Source organism: Oncorhynchus keta, chromosome 9, assembly GCF_023373465.1.
Source record: "Oncorhynchus keta strain PuntledgeMale-10-30-2019 chromosome 9, Oket_V2, whole genome shotgun sequence".
NCBI classification, from domain to species: Eukaryota; Metazoa; Chordata; class Actinopteri; order Salmoniformes; family Salmonidae; genus Oncorhynchus; species Oncorhynchus keta.
Window position 1 is genome coordinate 4,292,964 of NC_068429.1, and position 21,741 is coordinate 4,314,704.

General features: G+C 46.6%; 1 protein-coding gene across 1 annotated transcript in view; it reads right to left on the bottom strand.

The window, feature by feature from the left end:
* LOC118380388 (netrin receptor DCC-like) overlaps positions 1-21,741 on the bottom strand; it is a 689,822-nt gene that overhangs the window by 186,133 nt on the left and 481,948 nt on the right. Inside the window, exons 12-15 of the mRNA XM_052526014.1 lie at positions 21,193-21,242; positions 13,308-13,449; positions 2,949-3,983; positions 1,083-1,277 (exon numbers count right to left, since the gene is read on the bottom strand). Of these exons, the coding sequence (XP_052381974.1) occupies positions 1,083-1,277; positions 2,949-3,983; positions 13,308-13,449; positions 21,193-21,242 (1,422 nt within the window). The remainder of the gene's footprint in view (positions 1-1,082; positions 1,278-2,948; positions 3,984-13,307; positions 13,450-21,192; positions 21,243-21,741) is intronic.

The window sequence follows — 21,741 nt, forward strand, 5'->3', positions numbered from 1 at the left end:
TAATTCTCTCTACTATTATTCTGACATTTCACATTCCTAAAATAAAGTGGTGATCCTAACTGACCTAAACATTTTTTTACTAGGATTAAATGTCAGGAATTGTGAAAACTGAGTTTGAATGTATTTGGCTAAGGTGTATGTAAACTTTTGACTTCAACTGTTTATAGAGGGACACAGGTACAAAGGGAGACAGAGAGTAGGGGCCGAGGAGGGATTCGTAACCAAGTCGCCACCAAGTGGTAAGTGTTTACCGGAGTCTGCAGTACTACCCCAAACCAGACTGGTACCATGTTCAGTATGCAGTACTACCCCTAACCAGACCATGTTCAGTATACAGTACTACCCCTAACCAGACTGGTACCCTGCTCAGTATACAGTACTACCCCTAACCAGACCATGTTCAGTATACAGTACTACCCCTAACCAGACTGGTACCATGTTCAGTATGCAGTACTACCCCAAACCAGACTGGTACCATGTTCAGTATGCAGTACTACCCCTAACCAGACCATGTTCAGTATACAGTACTACCCCTAACCAGACTGGTACCCTGCTCAGTATACAGTACTACCCCTAACCAGACCATGTTCAGTATACAGTACTACCCCTAACCAGACTGGTACCATGTTCAGTATGCAGTACTACCCCAAACCAGACTGGTACCCTGCTCAGTATGCAGTACTACCCCTAACCAGACTGGTACCATGTTCAGTATACAGTACTACCCCTAACCAGACTGGTACCATGTTCAGTATACAGTACTACCCCTAACCAGACCATGTTCAGTATGCAGTACTACCACTAACCAGACTGGTACCATGTTCAGTATACAGTACTACCACTAACCAGACTGGTACCATGTTCAGTATGCAGTACTACCACTAACCAGACTGGTACCATGTTCAGTATACAGTACTACCACTAACCAGACCATGTTCAGTATACAGTACTACCACTAACCAGACTGGTACCATGTTCAGTATACAGTACTACCCCTAACCAGACTGGTACCATGTTCAGTATACAGTACTACCACTAACCAGACCATGTTCAGTATACAGTACTACCACTAGAGAACTCACCCAGGTTTTCTATGGCGTAGTATCGCTGCTTACTGTCCACCCTGACCGTCTCGGCGTAGGGACTTCCTACTCCGTAGCCAATGATGTAGCCCCGTACTAGGATGTTGGGGTTGAGGGGAGGAGTCCAGCTCATGATGATGCTGTTGGGCAGGGGTCGAACGTGGAGGGAACTCGGTTGATTCGGGACTTGGCTCTCTGGAAAGAAAATGTACGACAAAGTGGAATGCTTCAGATACAATGATCGGCTATGAAAAGCCAACTGACATGTAGGTGCTGACTTGTTGCACCCTCTACAACCACTGTGATTATTATTATTGGACCCTGCTGGTCATTTATGAACAGTTGAACATCTTGGCCATGTTGTTATAATCTCCACCCGGCACAGCCAGAAGAGGACTGGCCAACCCACATAGCCTGGTTCCTCTCTAGGTTTCTAATCTCCACCCGGCACAGCCAGAAGAGGACTGGCCACCCCCCATAGCCTGGTTCCTCTCTAGGTTTCTAATCTCCACCCGGCACAGCCAGAAGAGGACTGGCCATCCCTCATAGCCTGGTTCCTCTCTAGGTTTATAATCTCCACCCGGCACAGCCAGAAGAGGACTGGCCATCCCTCATAGCCTGGTTCCTCTCTAGGTTTATAATCTCCACCCGGCACAGCCAGAAGAGGACTGGCCATCCCCCATGGCCTGGTTCCTCTCTAGGTTTCTTCCTAGGGTTTGGCCTTTCTAGGGAGTTTTTCCTAGCCACCGTGCTTCTACACCTGCATTGCTTGCTTTTTGGGGTTTAGGCTGGGTTTCTGTACAGCACTTTGAGATATCAGCTGATGTACGAAGGGCTATATAAATACATTTGATTTGATTCAGATAATATGGAATCAACATGGAAATGGGCCTGAAATGTAACAATGATAATATATATATATATACAGTGGGGCAAAAAAAGTATTTAGTCAGCCACCAATTGTGAAAGTTCTCCCACTTAAAAAGATGAGAGAGGCCTGCAATTTTCATCGTAGGTACACTTCAACTATGACAGACAAAATTAGATTTTTTTTTAAATGAATTTATTTGCAAATGATGGTGGAAAATAAGTATTTGATCACCTACAAACAAGCAAGATTTTCTGGCTCTCACAGACCTGTAACTTCTTCTTTAAGAGGCTCCTCTGTCCTCCACTCGTTACCTGTATTAATGGCGCCTGTTTGAACTTATGTATCGATGACTCATCAGTGGTATTGTGTAACAATGATAATATATACACAGTCATGCGTGTACACATTTAACCTATGGGTGGTTCCTGGGAATCTGACCCACGATCCTGGCGTTGTCAAGCGCCACGCTCTACAGGCTGAGATATTCAGGACCAACATTTTGTTTTTATCCTTTGATGATATTTTCACACAGTATATCGACTTGTATGAATGATTTGTGTTTTTTTTTGTAAAAAAAAAAAAGAAGTCAAATCAAATCCAATCCAATCAGAAACAGTACTAAAATCCTTGTAACTAAAAGCTAATGTGATCCGACAGTTTGTGATAATCCTCTAGGAAAGAGGACGCTGAGAAGACATTCTGAGGTTAATATCAGTTTATTGAGTGATAATCCATTAGAATTGCATTAGGTCCCTTGTCATCTCTTAAAACCATCTGCCTGATTGACCCCTTCCTGATCTCGCCACTCTCCTCCATGACCTGTTCACATGTCCTTCCTAACTGCCTGGCTGGCAAAGCTTGTTCTAATCAGGTTATGTAGAATTTATATGAAACAAAAAAAAATGCTTTTAAGTTGCGCCAGGCATAGTTAGTATCCGAGTTCCAAATGGCACAATATTCCTTATTTAGTGCACTAAAGTGGGCCCTGTTGGCACCTGTGGGCCCTGTTGACACCTGTGGGCCCTGTTGGTACCTGTGGGCCCTGTTGACACCTGTGGGCCCTGTTGGCACCTGTGGGCCCAGTTGACACCTGTGGGCCCTGTTGGTACCTGTGGACCCTGTTGACACCTGTGGGCCCTGTTGACACCTGTGGGCCCTGTTGGCAGCTGTGGGCCCTGTTGGTACCTGTGGGCCCTGTTGGTACCTGTGGGCCCTGTTGGCACCTGTGGGCCCTGTTGACACCTGTGGGCCCTGTTGGCACCTGTGGGCCCTGTTGGCACCTGTGGACCCTGTTGGCAGCTGTGGGCCCTGTTGACACCTGTGGGCCCTGTTGGTGCCTGTGGGCCCTGTTGGCACCTGTGGGCCCTGTTGACACCTGTGGGCCCTGTTGACACCTGTGGGCCCTGTTGGCACCTGTGGGCCCTGTTGGCAGCTGTGGGCCCTGTTGGTACCTGTGGGCCCTGTTGGTACCTGTGGGCCCTGTTGGCACCTGTGGGCCCTGTTGACACCTGTGGGCCCTGTTGGCACCTGTGGGCCCTGTTGGCACCTGTGGACCCTGTTGGCAGCTGTGGGCCCTGTTGACACCTGTGGGCCCTGTTGGTGACTGTGGGCCCTGTTGGCACCTGTGGGCCCTGTTGACACCTGTGGGCCCTGTTGACACCTGTGGGCCCTGTTGGCACCTGTGGGCCCTGTTGGCAGCTGTGGGCCCTGTTGGTACCTGTGGGCCCTGTTGGCACCTGTGGGCCCTGTTGGCACCTGTGGGCCCTGTTGGTACCTGTGGGCCCTGTTGGCACCTGTGGGCCCTGTTGGCACCTGTGGGCCCTGTTGGCAGCTGTGGGCCCTGTTGGCACCTGTGGACCCTGTTGACACCTGTGGGCCCTGTTGGTACCTGTGGGCCCTGTTGACACCTGTGGGCCCTGTTGACACCTGTGGGCCCTGTTGGCAGCTGTGGGCCCTGTTGACACCTGTGGGCCCTGTTGGTACCTGTGGGCCCTGTTGACACCTGTGGGCCCTGTTGGCAGCTGTGGGCCCTGTTGACACCTGTGGGCCCTGTTGGCACCACTTTAGTAATAGGTTGTCATTTGGGACGGTGGCACAGTGGAACTAGACATTTTGTTCTTTTAGAGTTTGAAGGCTGCCAGTCAAGCAGTCCAGTATCATCCCCATCAAATTGCCAGTGGATGACTGCACAGCAGGTTTGTATGATGCTCAATATGTTACAACTGTTTATACACCTTGGCCTCACCACTCTGTAAATATTTAAAACAATCGCTCTGAATACAAGAGTCCAGCCCTGCCTCAGGGAATAGAGACAGAGAGAGACATGGTAGTAGAGGAGGAAGAGGAGAATAGAGACATGGTAGTAGAGGAGGAAGAGGAGAATAGAGACATGGTAGTAGAGGAGGAAGAGGAGAATAGAGACATGGTAGTAGAGGAGGAAGGGGAGAATAGAGACATGGTAGTAGAGGAGGAGGAGGAGAATAGAGACATGGTAGTAGAGGAGGAAGAGGAGAATAGAGACATGATAGTGGAGGAGGAAGAGGAGAATAGAGACATGGTAGTAGAGGAGGAAGGGGAGAATAGAGACATGGTAGTAGAGGAGGAAGAGGAGAATAGAGACATGGTAGTAGAGGAGGAAGAGGAGAATAGAGACATGGTAGTAGAGGAGGAAGAGGAGAATAGAGACATGGTAGTAGAGGAGGAAGAGGAGAATAGAGACATGGTAGTAGAGGAGGAAGAGGAGAATAGAGACATGGTAGTAGAGGAGGAAGAGGAGAATAGAGACATGGTAGTAGAGGAGGAAGAGGAGAATAGAGACATGGTAGTAGAGGAGGAAGAGGAGAATAGAGACATGATAGTAGAGGAGGAAGAGGAGAATAGAGACATGATAGTAGAGGAGGAAGAGGAGAATAGAGACATGGTAGTAGAGGAGGAAGAGGAAAATAGAGACATGATAGTAGAGGAGGAAGAGGAGAATAGAGACATGATAGTGGAGGAGGAAGAGGAGAATAGAGACATGGTAGTAGAGGAGGAAGGGGAGAATAGAGACATGGTAGTAGAGGAGGAAGAGGAGAATAGAGACATGGTAGTAGAGGAGGAAGAGGAGAATAGAGACATGGTAGTAGAGGAGGAAGAGGAGAATAGAGATATGGTAGTAGAGGAGGAAAGGAGGAGACAATAGAGACATGGTAGTAGAGGAGGAAGAGGAGAATAGAGACAGTAATAGAGGACAAGGTAGTAGAGGAGGAAGAGGAGAATAGAGACATGATATAGAGGAGGAAGAGGAGAATAGAGACATGGTAGTAGAGGAGGAAGAGGAGAATAGAGACAGAGAGAGACATGGTAGTAGAGGAGGAAGAGGAGAATAGAGACATGGTAATAGAGGAGGAAGAGGAAAATAGAGACATGGTAGTGGAGGAGGAAGAGGAAAATAGAGACATGATAGTAGAGGAGGAAGAGGAGAATAGAGACATGGTAGTGGAGGAGGAAGAGGAGAATAGAGACATGGTAGTAGAGGAGGAAGGGGAGAATAGAGACATGGTAGTAGAGGAGGAAGAGGAGAATAGAGACATGGTAGTAGAGGAGGAAGAGGAGAATAGAGACATGGTAGTAGAGGAGGAAGAGGAGAATAGAGACATGGTAGTAGAGGAGGAAGAGGAGAATAGAGACATGATAGTAGAGGAGGAAGAGGAGAATAGAGACATGATAGTAGAGGAGGAAGAGGAGAATAGAGACATGGTAGTAGAGGAGGAAGAGGAGAATAGAGACATGGTAGTAGAGGAGGAAGAGGAGAATAGAGACAGAGAGAGACATGGTAGTAGAGGAGGAAGAGGGGAATAGAGACATGGTAGTGGAGGAGGAAGAGGAGAATAGAGACATGGTAGTAGAGGAGGAAGAGGAGAATAGAGACATGGTAGTGGAGGAGGAAGAGGAGAATAGAGACATGGTAGTAGAGGAGGAAGAGGAGAATAGAGACATGGTAGTAGAGGAGGAAGAGGAGAATAGAGACAGAGAGAGACATGGTAGTAGAGGAGGAAGAGGAGAATAGAGACAGAGAGAGACATGGTAGTAGAGGAGGAAGGGGAGAATAGAGACATGGTAGTAGAGGAGGAAGAGGAGAATAGAGACATGGTAGTAGAGGAGGAAGAGGAGAATAGAGACATGGTAGTAGAGGAGGAAGAGGAGAATAGAGACAGAGAGAGACATGGTAGTAGAGGAGGAAGAGGAGAATAGAGACATGGTAGTAGAGGAGGAAGAGGAGAATAGAGACAGAGAGAGACATGGTAGTAGAGGAGGAAGAGGAGAATAGAGACATGGTAATAGAGGAGGAAGAGGAGAATAGAGACATGGTAGTAGAGGAGGAAGAGGAGAATAGAGACAGAGAGAGACATGGTAGTGGAGGAGGAAGAGGAGAATAGAGAAATGGTAGTAGAGGAGGAAGAGGAGAATAGAGACATGGTAGTGGAGGAGGAAGAGGAGAATAGAGACATGGTAGTAGAGGAGGAAGAGGAGAATAGAGACATGGTAATAGAGGAGGAAGAGGAGAATAGAGACATGGTAGTAGAGGAGGAGGAGGAGAATAGAGACATGGTAGTAGAGGAGGAAGAGGAGAATAGAGACATGGTAGTAGAGGAGGAAGAGGAGAATAGAGACAGAGAGAGACATGGTAGTAGAGGAGGAAGAGGAGAATAGAGACATGGTAGTAGAGGAGGAAGAGGAGAATAGAGACATGGTAGTAGAGGAGGAAGAGTAGAATAGAGACATGGTAGAAGAGGAGGAAGAGGGGAATAGAGACATGGTAGTAGAGGAGGAAGAGGAGAATAGAGACATGGTAGTAGAGGAGGAAGAGGAGAATAGAGACATGGTAGTAGAGGAGGAAGGGGAGAATAGAGACATGGTAGTAGAGGAGGAAGAGGAGAATAGAGACATGGTAGTAGAGGAGGAGGAGGAGAATAGAGACATGGTAGTGGAGGAGGAAGAGGGGAATAGAGACATGGTAGTAGAGGAGGAAGAGGAGAATAGAGACATGGTAGTAGAGGAGGAAGGGGAGAATAGAGACATGGTAGTAGAGGAGGAAGAGGAGAATAGAGACATGGTAGTAGAGGAGGAAGAGGAGAATAGAGACATGGTAGTAGAGGAGGAAGAGGAGAATAGAGACATGGTAGTAGAGGAGGAAGAGGAGAATAGAGACATGGTAGTGGAGGAGGAAGAGGGGAATAGAGACATGGTAGTAGAGGAGGAAGGGGAGAATAGAGACATGGTAGTAGAGGAGGAAGAGGAGAATAGAGACATGGTAGTAGAGGAGGAAGGGGAGAATAGAGACATGGTAGTAGAGGAGGAAGAGGAGAATAGAGACATGATAGTAGAGGAGGAAGAGGAGAATAGAGACATGGTAGTAGAGGAGGAAGAGGGGAATAGAGACATGGTAGTAGAGGAGGAAGGGGAGAATAGAGACATGGTAGTAGCGGAGGAAGAGGAGAATAGAGACATGATAGTAGAGGAGGAAGAGGAGAATAGAGACATGGTAGTAGAGGAGGAAGAGGGGAATAGAGACATGGTAGTAGAGGAGGAAGAGGAGAATAGAGACATGGTAGTAGAGGAGGAAGAGGAGAATAGAGACATGGTAGTAGAGCAGGAAGAGGGTAGGGTTGCATCCCAAAGACATCCTATTTCTTAGGGCACTACTTTTGTCCAGTGTCTATGGGGATCTTGTCTAAAGTAAGATAAAGTAGTGCCCTATTAGAAATAGTGTCTATGGGGATCTTGTCTAAAGTAAGATAAAGTAGTGCCCTATAAGAAATAGCGTCTATGGGGATCTCGTCTAAAGTAAGATAAAGTAGTGCCCTATAAGAAATAGTGTCTATGGGGATCTTGTCTAAAGTAAGATAAAGTAGTGCCCTATTAGAAATAGTGTCTATGGGGATCTTGTCTAAAAGTAGTGCCCTATAAGAAATAGTGTCTATGAGGATCTTGTCTAAAGTAAGATAAAGTAGTGCCCTATTAGAAATAGTGTCTATGGGGATCTTGTCTAAAGTAAGATAAAGTAGTGCCCTATAAGAAATAGTGTCTCTGGGGATCTTGTCTAAAGTAAGATAAAGTAGTGCCCTATTATAAATAGTGTCTCTGGGGATCTTGTCTAAAGTAAGATAAAGTAGTGCCCTATTATAAATAGTGATGGGGATCATTTAAAGTAAGATAAAGTAGTGGAAATAGTGTCTATGGGGACTGTCTAAAGTAAGATAAAGTGTGTTTGAAATAGTGTCTATGGGGATCTTGTCTAAAGTAAGAAAAGTAGTCATAAGAAATAGTGTCTATGGCGGATGAACTAAAGTAAGATAAAGTAGTGCCCTATTAGAAATAGTGTCTATGGGGATCTTGTCAGTAAGATAAAGTAGTGCCCTATAAGAAATAGTGTACTGGGGACTGCCTTTAAGATAAAGTAGATGCCCATGTTAAGAAATAAAACAGTGTCTACTGATTTTCTCCAGATCTTGTCTAAAGTAAGATAAAGTAGTGCCCTATAAGAAATAGTGTCTATGGGGATCTTGTCTAAAGTAAGAAAAGTATCCCTACTAGAAATAGTGTTTGGGGATCTCCAGCCCTGAGAGGAGAGGATGTTGTGAAAGACATGTTAATGGGGATCTTGTCTAAAACATCCGTACTAAGATATTTTCTCCAGCCCTGAGAAAGTAAGATGAAAGACATGTTAAATACATGGGGATCTAAAACATCCGTACTGACTGATTTTCTCCAGCCCTGAGAGAGAGGATGAAAGACATGTTAAACACAACTAAAACATCCGTACTGACTGATTTTCTCCAGCCCTGAGAGGAGAGGATGTTGTGAAAGACATGTTAAACACAACTAAAACATCCGTACTGACTGATTTTCTCCAGCCCTGAGAGGAGAGGAGTGAAAGACATAAAAACATCCGTACTGACTGATTTTCTCCAGCCCTGAAGAAAAGACATGTTAAACACAACTAAAACATCCGGGACTGATTTTCTCCAGCCCTGAGAGGAGAGGATGTTGTGAAAGACATGTTAAACACAACTAAAAGTGCTGACTGATTTTCTCCAGCCCTGAGAGGAGAGGATGTTGTGAAAGACATGTTAAACACAACTAAAACATCGTATGACTGATTTTCTCCAGCCCTGAGAGGAGAGATGTTGTGAAAGACATGTTAAACACAACTAAAACATCCGTACTGACTGATTTTCTCCAGCCCTGAGAGGAGAGGATGTTGTGAAAGACATGTTAAACACAACTAAAACATCCGTACTGACTGATTTTCTCCAGCCCTGAGAGGAGAGGATGTTGTGAAAGACATGTTAAACACAACTAAAACATCCGTACTGACTGATTTTCTCCAGCCCTGAGAGGAGAGGATGTTGTGAAAGACATGTTAAACACAACTAAAACATCCGTACTGACTGATTTTCTCCAGCCCTGAGAGGAGAGGATGTTGTGAAAGACATGTTAAACACAACTAAAACATCCGTGACTGATTTTCTCCAGCCCTGAGAGGAGAGGATGTTGTGAAAGACATGTTAAACACAACTAAAACATCCGTACTGACTGATTTTCTCCAGCCCTGAGAGGAGAGGATGTTGTGAAAGACATGTTAAACACAACTAAAACATCTGACTGATTTTCTCCAGCCCTGAGAGGAGAGGATGTTGTGAAAGACATGTTAAACACAACTAAAACATCCGTACTGACTGATTTTCTCCAGCCCTGAGACAGAGACGCACGACAACGTCAGAAAGATATTTTTAAAGAAACACGACGACACATTAAATGTTAAATGAAAACAGTACTCATCACAAACCTGAGTCTGTAAACACGGCAACATCACATGTTAAACACCCTACAGTGTCTGTGTGGTTGAGTGGTAACATCCAGCACACTAAACACATACAGAATGCTAACGGGTTTAATCCCCACAATAGCTTTTAAAACTCTCAAGACATCCTCAGATGGGTGTTAATGTCCCTTCCTTTCTTCCTTTCCTTCCATTTCAACCCTTCAAAAAACATCTCTGTGTTTATTTTTCCATGGACGAATCTGAGCAAGAATATACATATTTTTTTATGTAACCTTTTATTTAACTTGGCAAGTCAGTTAAAGAACAAATTCTTATTTAAAATGACGGCCAACTCCCCCGGCCAACCCAGGACGACGCTGGGCCGTCCTATGAGACTCCCAATCACGGCCGGTTGTGATACAGCCTGGAATCGAACCAGGGTCTGTAGTGACACCGCTTGCACTGAGTTGCAGTGCCTTAGACCACAGCGCCACTCGGGAGCCAATAGCTGTAGCTTCATTCTCCTTCAAAACCATCAACACATCTCTGTGTGTTCATTGCTAGTGGCAGTTTCTGCACATTCAAAGGCTGAAAATTCATTGTTGCATTACAGAGAAACGATCAGTGGGTCAGTACATCATCACTATTCTCTACAGATGATTGTGGGTGAGTACATCATCACTATTCTCTACAGATGATTGTGGGTCAGTACATCATCACTATTCTCTACAGATGATTGTGGGTGAGTACATCATCACTATTCTCTACAGATGATTGTGGGTGAGTACATCATCACTATTCTCTACAGATGATTGTGGGTGAGTACATCATCACTATTCTCTACAGATGATTGTGGGTGAGTACATCATCACTATTCTCTACAGATGATTGTGGGTGAGTACATCATCACTATTCTCTACAGATGATTGTGGGTCAGTACATCATCACTATTCTCTACAGATGATTGTGGTTGAGTACATCATCACTATTCTCTACAGATGATTGTGGGTCTGTACATCATCACGGACGAAGGGACAAACGGACACATAGAGACAGAGACAGAGAGAGGGACAGACAAGCTCTGGTCAAAAGTACTGTACTATATAGGGGGGAATAAGAGAGCCAGACACCCCTGTCCTTTAAGACCAGGAACCCATCTGAATCACTAAACTACAGGAATATTCTTTTCATCCCAATTCAGTATTGGAATTGAAATAACCATAGGTCAGTAAAATGAACAAGTAGGCCTCTGTTGTGGTGATGGAGCCACCCCCCTTAATAACCCTGAGGCCAGGTACCCCCCTCCCCTTAATTTATAACCCTGAGGCCAGGTACCCCCCCCCCTTAATAACCCTGAGGCCAGGTACCCCCCTCCCCTTAATAACCCTGAGGCCAGATACCCCCCTTAATAACCCTGAGGCCAGGTACCCCCCCCCCTTAATAACCCTGAGGCCAGGTACCCCCCCCCCTTAATAACCCTGAGGCCAGGTACCCCCCTTAATAACCCTGAGGCCAGGTACCCCCCCTTAATAACCCTGAGGCCAGGTACCCCCTCCCCTTAATAACCCTGAGGCCAGGTACCCCCCTTAATAACCCTGAGGCCAGGTACCCCCCTTAATAACCCTGAGGCCAGGTACCCCCCCCCCCCCAGTCTGTCTCTGCCTCAGATGCAGCCGCTCGCAAATTGAACAATCTATTTTCGTTTTTAAACCATAACAGCCGAGTCTCCCATTAAGAAAACACTTATTCGTCCCAAATGGCACCCTATATTCCCTACATTAGTGCACTACTTTGGACCCAAATGGCACCCTATTCCCTACATTAGTGCACTACTTTGGACCCAAATGGCACCCTATATTCCCTACATTAGTGCACTACTTTGGACCCAAATGGCACCCTATTCCCTACATTAGTGCACTACTTTGGACCCAAATGGCACCCTATTCCCTACATTAGTGCACTACTTTGGACCCAAATGGCACCCTATTCCCTACATTAGTGCACTACTTTGGACCCAAATGGCACCCTATTCCCTACATTAGTGCACTACTTTGGACCCAAATGGCACCCTATATTCCCTACATTAGTGCACTACTTTGGACCCAAATGGCACCCTATTCCCTACATTAGTGCACTACTTTGGACCCAAATGGCACCCTATTCCCTACATTAGTGCACTACTTTGGACCCAAATGGCACCCTATTCCCTACATTAGTGCACTACTTTGGACCCAAATGGCACCCTATTCCCTACATTAGTGCACTACTTTGGACCCAAATGGCACCCTATATTCCCTACATTAGTGCACTACTTTGGACCCAAATGGCACCCTATTCCCTACATTAGTGCACTACTTTGGACCCAAATGGCACCCTATTCCCTACATTAGTGCACTACTTTGGACCCAAATGGCACCCTATATTCCCTACATTAGTGCACTACTTTGGACCCAAATGGCACCCTATTCCCTACATTAGTGCACTACTTTGGACCCAAATGGCACCCTATTCCCTACATTAGTGCACTACTTTGGACCCAAATGGCACCCTACATTAGTACTTTGGACCCAAATGGCACCCTACATTAGTGCACTACTTTGGACCCAAATGGCACCCTATTCCCTACATTAGTGCACTACTTTGGACCCAAATGGCACCCTATTCCCTACATTAGTGCACTACTTTGGACCCAAATGGCACCCTATTCCCTACATTAGTGCACTACTTTGGACCCAAATGGCACCCTATTCCCTACATTAGTGCACTACTTTGGACCCAAATGGCACCCTATTCCCTACATTAGTGCACTACTTTTGACCAGGGCCCATATTGTACTATATAGGGAATAGGGTGCCCTTTGGGAGACAGACATATACAGACGGTTGGTTTGCTGTCTGGTTTCACAACATATTGAATTAAAATAATAAATGAATCACACCATGAAGTAAGCAACTAAACTGCAGAAACAATAAATAATCATTAATTGTAATAATAATAATAATAATAATTAATTTAGCCTCTCTAGCGTAAACCAGATAGGTATTAAAACATGCAGCTTTTATGTGTGAGATGAAAAAACATACATGTTTTTAATGTGTAACATCTGACCGGTGAAAACAGGGCTTTCAGAATGTATTCAGACCCCTTGACTGTTTCCACATGTTGTTACATTACAGCCTTCTTCTAAAATGGACTACAACTAAAATAACTCAGCAGTCTACACATGACCTCATAATGACAAAGTGAAAAAACACATTTTTACGTTTACATAAGTATTCAGACTCTTTTGCTATGAGACTCTAAATGGAGCTCAGGTGCATCCTGTTTCCATTGATCATCCTTGAGATGTTTCTACAACTTGATTGGAGTCCACCTGTGGTTAATTCAATTGATTGGACATGATATGGAAAGGCACACACCTGTCTATATAAAGTCCCACAAAAACCAAGTCATGGGGTCGAAGGAATTGTCTCTAGAGCTCCGAGACAGGATTGTGTCGAGGCACAGATCAGGGGAAGGATAGAAAAACAGGTACCAGAAGTCTCACCTGTGAACAGGTACCAGAAGTTGTTAGGTTCGATGGCCTCCTGGTCTCCTCGTCGACCGGTCTTCCGGTGTCGGAGCTTATAGCCGGTGATGAACCCGTTCTGGCTGTTGGGAGGAGGGGGCTGCCAGCTCACCTTAATGCTCTGAGACACAGAGAGAGGACACATGTTCACTATGTACATGTGATCCCAGAGGGAACTGAAACTGGAAACCTTGCTTCGCTGAGGCCAATAAACCCAAATGCTGATTTAATAACCACCACATACTGTATAAAAGACAGCTGCCAGCCAACCAGGACGTACACGCCAGGCAGTGTCTGAGAAAGGCCCAGAAAATTGCCATAAACCCCAGCCACCCGGGACTGTCCTCCTCCCGTCCAGCAGGCGGTCCCTGCTCCAGCCCTGCACTTTGGTGGACCAGTCATAGTCAGTACATTCATCTCCAGATAGCTAGGTGGACCAGTCATAGTCAGGACATTCATCTCCAGATAGCTAGGTGGACCAGTCATAGTCAGTACATTCATCTCCAGATAGCTAGGTGGGACAACCACATATCACAGTCATAGTCAGTACATTCATCTTCAGATAGCTAGGTGGACCAGTCATAGTCAGTACATTCATCTCCAGATAGCTAGGTGGACCAGTCATAGTCAGTACATTCATCTCCAGATAGCTAGGTGGACCAGTCATAGTCAGTACATTCATCTCCAGATAGCTAGGTGGACCAGTCATAGTCAGTACATTCATCTTCAGATAGCTAGGTGGACCAGTCATAGTCAGTACATTCATCTCCAGATAGCTAGGTGGACCAGTCATAGTCAGGACATTCATCTACAGATAGCTAGGTGGACCAGTCATAGTCAGGACATTCATCTCCAGATAGCTAGGTGGACCAGTCATAGTCAGTACATTCATCTCCAGATAGCTAGGTGGACCAGTCATAGTCAGTACATTCATCTTCAGATAGCTAGGTGGACCAGTCATAGTCAGTACATTCATCTCCAGATAGCTAGGTAGACCAGTCATAGTCAGTACATTCATCTCCAGATAGCTAGGTGGACCAGTCATAGTCAGTACATTCATCTTCAGATAGCTAGGTGGACCAGTCATAGTCAGTACATTTATCTCCAGATAGCTAGGTGGACCAGTCATAGTCAGTACATTAATCTCCAGATAGCTAGGTGGACCAGTCATAGTCAGGACATTCATCTTCAGATAGCTAGGTGGACCAGTCATAGTCAGTACATTCATCTCCAGATAGCTAGGTGGACCAGTCATAGTCAGTACATTCATCTCCAGATAGCTAGGTGGACCAGTCATAGTCAGTACATTCATCTTCAGATAGCTAGGTGGACCAGTCATAGTCAGTACATTCATCTCCAGATAGCTAGGTGGACCAGTCATAGTCAGTGCATTCATCTCCAGATAGCTAGGTGGACCAGTCATAGTCAGTACATTCATCTCCAGATAACTAGGTGGACCAGTCATAGTCAGTACATTCATCTCCAGATAGCTAGGTGGACCAGTCATAGTCAGTACATTCATCTTCAGATAGCTAGGTGGACCAGTCATAGTCAGTACATTCATCTCCAGATAGCTAGGTGGACCAGTCATAGTCAGTACATTCATCTCCAGATAGCTAGGTGGACCAGTCATAGTCAGTACATTCATCTCCAGATAGCTAGGTGGACCAGTCATAGTCAGTACATTCATCTCCAGATAGCCAGGTGAACCAGTCATAGTCAGGACATTCATCTCCAGATAGCTAGGTGGACCAGTCATAGTCAGTACATTCATCTCCAGATAGCTAGGTGGACCAGTCATAGTCAGTACATTCATCTTCAGATAGCTAGCTGGACCAGTCATAGTCAGTACATTCATCTCCAGATAGCTAGGTGGACCAGTCATAGTCAGGACATTCATCTCCAGATAGCTAGGTGGACCAGTCATAGTCAGTACATTAATCTACAGATAGCTAGCTGGACCAGTCATAGTCAGTACATTAATCTCCAGATAGCTAGGTGGACCAGTCATAGTCAGTACATTCATCTCCAGATAGCTAGGTGGACCAGTCATAGTCAGGACATTCATCTTCAGATAGCTAGGTGGACCAGTCATAGTCAGTACATTCATCTTCAGATAGCTAGGTGGACCAGTCATAGTCAGTACATTCATCTACAGATAGCTAGGTGGACCAGTCATAGTCAGTACATTCATCTTCAGATAGCTAGGTGGACCAGTCATAGTCAGGACATTCAGTAAAGCGTGAGTGGACATTAAACTGGCCTCTGTGTTGATGGGGTTTGTGTGTTGCTCTGGAGGTAGGAATATTGGCATGGGGGTGATTAAGAGAGGCATACACACACACACACACATCACACAGACACACACACACACACACATCACACATAGCTAGTGGACCACACACACACACACACACACACACACACACACACACACACACACACACACACACACACACACACACACACACACACACACACACAAAACAATTAAGAGAGAAACAGTGCGTGCCATTTTGATTGATGTAACAGCACTAATTATCCCACCAAACAGAAGGGATCTGCACGGACACAATATACAGCCATTCCCTATTGACACAGGACACATAGAGCTCAGGACCCATACAGCTCAGGACCCATAGAGATGAGGACCCATAGGGATGAGGACCATAGAGCTCAGGGCCCATAGAGCTCATAGAGCTCAGGACCCATAGAGATGAGGACCCATAGAGATGAGGACCCATAGAGCTCAGGACCCATAGAGCTCAGGACCCATAGAGCTCAGGACCCATAGAGCTCAGGACCCATAGAGATGAGGACCCATAGAGATGAGGACCCATAGAGATGAGGACCCATAGAGATGAGGACCCATAGAGCTCAGGGCCCATAGAGCTCAGGGCCCATAGAGCTCAGGGCCCATAGAGATGAGGATCCATAAAGATGAGGACAAATAGAGATGAGGACCCATAGAGCTCAGGACCAATAGAGATGAGGACCGACAGAGCTCAGGGCCCATAGAGCTCAGGACCCATAGAGATGAGGACCCATAGAGATGAGGACCCATAGAGATGAGGACCCATAGAGCTCAGGACCCATAGAGATGAGGACCCATAGAGCTCAGGACCCATAGAGATGAGGATCCATAGAGCTCAGGACCGAGGACCCATAGAGCTCAGGACCCATAGAGATGAGGAACCCATGGAGCTCAGGACCCATAGAGATGAGGACCCATAGAGCTCAGGACCCATAGAGATGAGGATCCATAGAGATGAGGACCCATAGAGATAAGGACCCATAGAGCTCAGGACCCATAGAGATGAGGACCCATAGAGCTCAGGACCCATAGAGATGAGGATCCATAGAGATGAGGACCCATAGAGATAAGGACCCATAGAGATGAGGACCCATATAGATGAGTACTCATAGAGCTCAGGACCCATAGAAATGAGGACCCACAGAGATGACGACCCATAGAGATGAGGACCCATAGAGATGAGGACCCATAGAGATGAGGACCCATAGAGCTCAGGACCCATAGAGATGAGAACCCATGGAGCTCAGGACCCATAGAGATGAGGATCCATACAGATGAGAATCCATAGAGATGACGACCCATAGAGATGAGGATCCATAGAGATGAGGATCCATACAGATGAGGACTCCTAGAACTCAGGACCCATAGAGATGAGGACCCATAGAGATGAGGACCCATAGAGCTCAGGACCCATAGAGATGAGGACCCATAGAGATGACGACCCATAGAGATGAGGACCCATAGAAATGAGGACCCATAGAGATGAGGACCCATAGAGCTGAGGACCCATAGAGATGAGGACCCATAGAGATGAGGACCCATAGAGATGAGGACCCATAGAGCTCAGGACCCATAGAGATGGGAACCCATGGAGCTCAGGACCCATAGAGATCAGGACCCATAGAGATGGGAACCCATTGAGAGGACCCATAGAGATGAGGGTCCATAAAGATGAGAACCCCTAGAACTCAGGACCCATAGAGATGAGGACCCATAGAGATGAGGACCCATAGAGATGAGGACCCATAGAACTGAGGACCCATAGAGATGAGGACCCATAGAGATGAGGACCCATAGAGATGAGGACCCATAGAGATGAGGACCCATAGAGCTGAGGACCCATAGAGATGAGGACCCATAGAGATGAGGACCCATAGAGCTCAGGACCCATAGAGATGGGAACCCATTGAGCTCAGGACCCATAGAGATGAGGATCCATAAAGATGAGGACCCATACAGATGAGGATCCATAAAGATGAGGACCCATAGAGATGAGTACCCATAGAGCTCAGGACCAAAAGAGCTCAGGACCCATAGAGCTCAGGACCCATAGAGATGAGGATCCATAAAGATGAGGACCCCTAGAGCTGAGGACCCCTAGAGCTGAGGACCCATATAGATGAGGACCCATAGAGCTCAGGACACATAGAGATGAGGACCCATATAGATGAGGACCCATATAGATGAGGACCCATAGAGCTCAGGACCCATATAGATGAGGACCCATAGAGATGAGGACCCATAGAGCTCAGGACCCAAAAAGCTCAGGACCCATAGAGCTCAGGACCCATAGAGATGAAAACCCATAGAGATGAGGACCTATAGAGATGAGGACCCATAGAGCTGAGGACACAGTTAAATCCTTGGGCAGGCTGGGCTATAACATGATGAGACACAGCACAGTTAAATCCTTGGGCAGTCTGGGATGTAACATGATGAGACACAGCACAGTTAAATCCTTGGGCAGGCTGGGATGTAACAGGTTGAGGGTTTGGGGAATAATACGCCCACCTACTGGGACTCATCTCTGATGACAATGACGACCATGCTACACAGATGTTTGACAGCCAACTGCATCCCTGCTACACGCTCACACACACCACCCACTCCGGTCCCCACAGACCTGACTGTCACTGTTGGGTTGGCTTAGACTCTGAGTGGAGACTCTCTCTCTATCTCTCTCTCTCTCCTGCTCTCTCTCTCTTTCGCTCTCTCTCTCTCTCGCTCCTCTCTCTCGCTCTGTCTCTCTCTCTCTTTCTACAACAACAGCCTTGGAATGGTGTCATTTCTCCCTAATTTAGCTCTCTCTCTCATTCTCCCTCTCCTCTCTCGCTCTGTCTCTCTCTCTCTCTCTCTCTTTCTACAACAAACAACCTTGGAACGATGCCTTCTATTGAGGTATTTCACATTGTGTTTGTTTCTAAACTGCTGTATCAGTAACTAAAGATCCTTTGGTCGCCAACATGCATCACACAAAACTAGTGTTTGTAAAACTTTATCCCACAAACTTTTCTCTATTTAATTTGCTTCCACCACAAGGTGTTACAGGAAATCCAAGATGAATCCATTCTTCCATCACCACAAGGTGTTACAGGAAATCCAAGATGAATCCATTCTTCCATCACCACCACAAGGTGTTACAGGAAATCCAAGATGAATCCATTCTTCCATCACCACCACAAGGTGTTACAGGAAATCCAAGATGAATCCATTCTTCCATCACCACCACAAGGTGTTACAGGAAATCCAAGATGAATCCATTCTTCCATCACCACCACAAGGTGTTACAGGAAATCCAAGATGAATCCATTCTTCCATCACCACCACAAGGTGTTACAGGAAATCCAAGATGAATCCATTCTTCCATCACCACCACAAGGTGTTACAGGAAATCCAAGATGAATCCATTCTTCCATCACCACCACAAGGTGTTACAGGAAATCCAAGATGAATCCATTCTTCCATCACCTCCACAAGGTGTTACAGGAAATCCAAGATGGATCCATTCTTCCATCACCTCCACAAGGTGTTACAGGAAATTCAAGATGAATCCATTCTTCCATCACCACAAGGTGTTACAGGAAATCCAAGATGAATCCATTCTTCCATCACCACAAGGTGTTACAGGAAATCCAATTCCCACCTGAAGGGTTTAGAGAGACGCCATGACTCATCCCCCCCCGACCAAGGTTTTATCTAGTAAAGAGTCAATCAAGGTGGGCTCTTTGTTCATCTAGTCTGGGCTAGCTGGTGCCTTGGCAGCTAGTGTCACAGTTTGCATGATAGAAGTGTCACGGACAACTGCTCTTTCTGGTGTTGTTATTGAACATACTGTAAGTAGACAAACTAGTATGAATAATTCTGTCAGATTTAGACTTCTGCTTCTGAATGGAGCGTCTTCTCTCTGTCTCTCTCTCTCTCTGTCTCTCTCAAATGTGGGTGAATGGTGGAATAAATTAGTATTCAGGTTAATAAAAGAAAACCCCCCGAGATAATATAAATGATTTGTAGAATATGTGCAAGGCTGGAACTTCAAGGCTTGGACATATTTTCTGGTCCCAAATCTGTTTGTGCTGTTCAAGGTCTCGAATTTCCTCCTTTTTCCCACGTTCTCAAGTACTATGCCCTCCTCAGGAGCCACACCAAGCCTGTAGGGGCCCCAGCTACTGAAGCCTGCAGGGGCCCCAGCGACTGAAGCCTGTAGGGGCCCCAGTCACTGAAGCCTGTAGGGGCCCCAGCTACTGAAACCTGTAGGGGCCCCAGCTACTGAAACCTGTAGGGGCCCCAGCTACTGAAACCTGTAGGGGCCCCAGCTACTGATTTCTGTAGGGGCCCCAGTCTCTCATTTCTGTAGGGGTCCCAGCTACTGAAGCCTGTAGGGGCCCCAGCTACTGAAACCTGTAGGGGCCCCAGCTACTGAAACCTGTAGGGGCCCCAGCTACTGAAACCTGTAGGGGCCCCAGCTACTGATTTCTGTAGGGGCCCCAGTCTCTAATTTCTGTAGGGGTCCCAGCTACTGAAGCCTGTAGGGGCCCCAGTCTCTAATTTATGTAGGGGCCCCAGTCTCTTATTTCTGTAGGGGCCCCAGTCTCTAATTTATGCAGGCGCCCCAGTCTCTTATTTCTGTAGGGGCCACAGTCTCGAATTTCTGTAGGGGCCCCAGTCTCTAATTTCTGTAGGGGTCCCAGCTACTGAAGACTGTAGGGGCCCCAGTCTCTAATTTCTGTAGGGGCCCCAGTCTCTTAATTCTGTAGGGGGCCCAGTCTCTTATTTCTGTAGGGGCCCCAGTCTCTTATTTCTGTAGGGGCCCCAGTCTCTAATTTATGCAGGGGCCCCAGTCTCTTATTTCTGTAGGGGCCCCAGTCTCGAATTTCTGTAGGGGCCCCAGTCTCAAATTTCTGTAGGGGCCACAGTCTTGAATTTCTGTAGGGGCCCCAGTCTCTAATTTCTAGAGTGGCCCCAGTCTCTAATTTCTGCAGGGGCACCAGTCTCTTATTTCTGTAGGGGCCCCAGTCTCTAATTTCTGTAGGGGCCCCAGTCTCTAATTTCTGTAGGGGCCCCAGTCTCTTATTTCTGTAGGGGCCCCAGTCTCTTATTTCTGTAGGGGCCCCAGTCTCTTATTTCTGTAGGGGCCACAGTCTTGAATTTCTGTAGGGGCCCCAGTAACTGCAAACTGTTTTTCTGAGAACTTTTGGCTGTTCTGAATTATTCTGCTACTCCAGGGATCCACTCTGGCATAAACTGTCTGTCTGCCTGCCTGCCTGCCTGTCTGCCTGCCTGTCTGTCTGCCTGCCTGTCTGAAGGTAGGCAGCTCATTCTGGATTGAAGCAATGTATATAATCAATCGTTTAGGTTCACAGACAGACCCAACTGGCTGGAAGGTGAAGCCAAGACATTTATGTCAATAAAAATACATGTTCTCTGTGTTTCGGACTGAGGTGTGTGGACATTTCATCAAACGACTTCATAGCATTGATGTTTTATAGCCCAAAGGATATATACTCGCACATATGATATATATTTTAAATCACAAAAAATGCATGTACTCACTCTTGAGAGGACGACTTCCAGGGAGATGTTTTGTGGTGGAGCACTTGGCACTGTGGATGAAATAACACATGATCAAATGAATGAAACAAATACACTGATTTCTGTAGGGGCCTCAGCTACTGAAACCTGTAGGGGCCCCAGCTACTGAAGCCTGTAGGGGCCCCAGCTACTGAAGCCTGTAGGGGCCCCAGCTACTGAAACCTGTAGGGGCCCCAGCTACTGAAACCTGTAGGGGCCCCAGCTACTGAAGCCTGTAGGGGATCCTCACTGAAACCTGTAGGGGCCCCAGCTACTGAAACCTGTAGGGGCCCCAGCTACTGAAGCCTGTAGGGGCCCCAGCTACTGAAGCCTGTAGGGGATCCTCACTGAAACCTGTAGGGGCCCCAGCTACTGAAACCTGTAGGGGTCCCAGCTACTGAAGCCTGTAGGAGATCCTCACTGAAACCTGTAGGGGCCCCAGCTACTGAAACCTGTAGGGGCCCCAGCCACTGAAACCTGTAGGGGCCTCAGTCACTGAAACCTGTAGGGGCCCCAGTCACTGAAACCTGT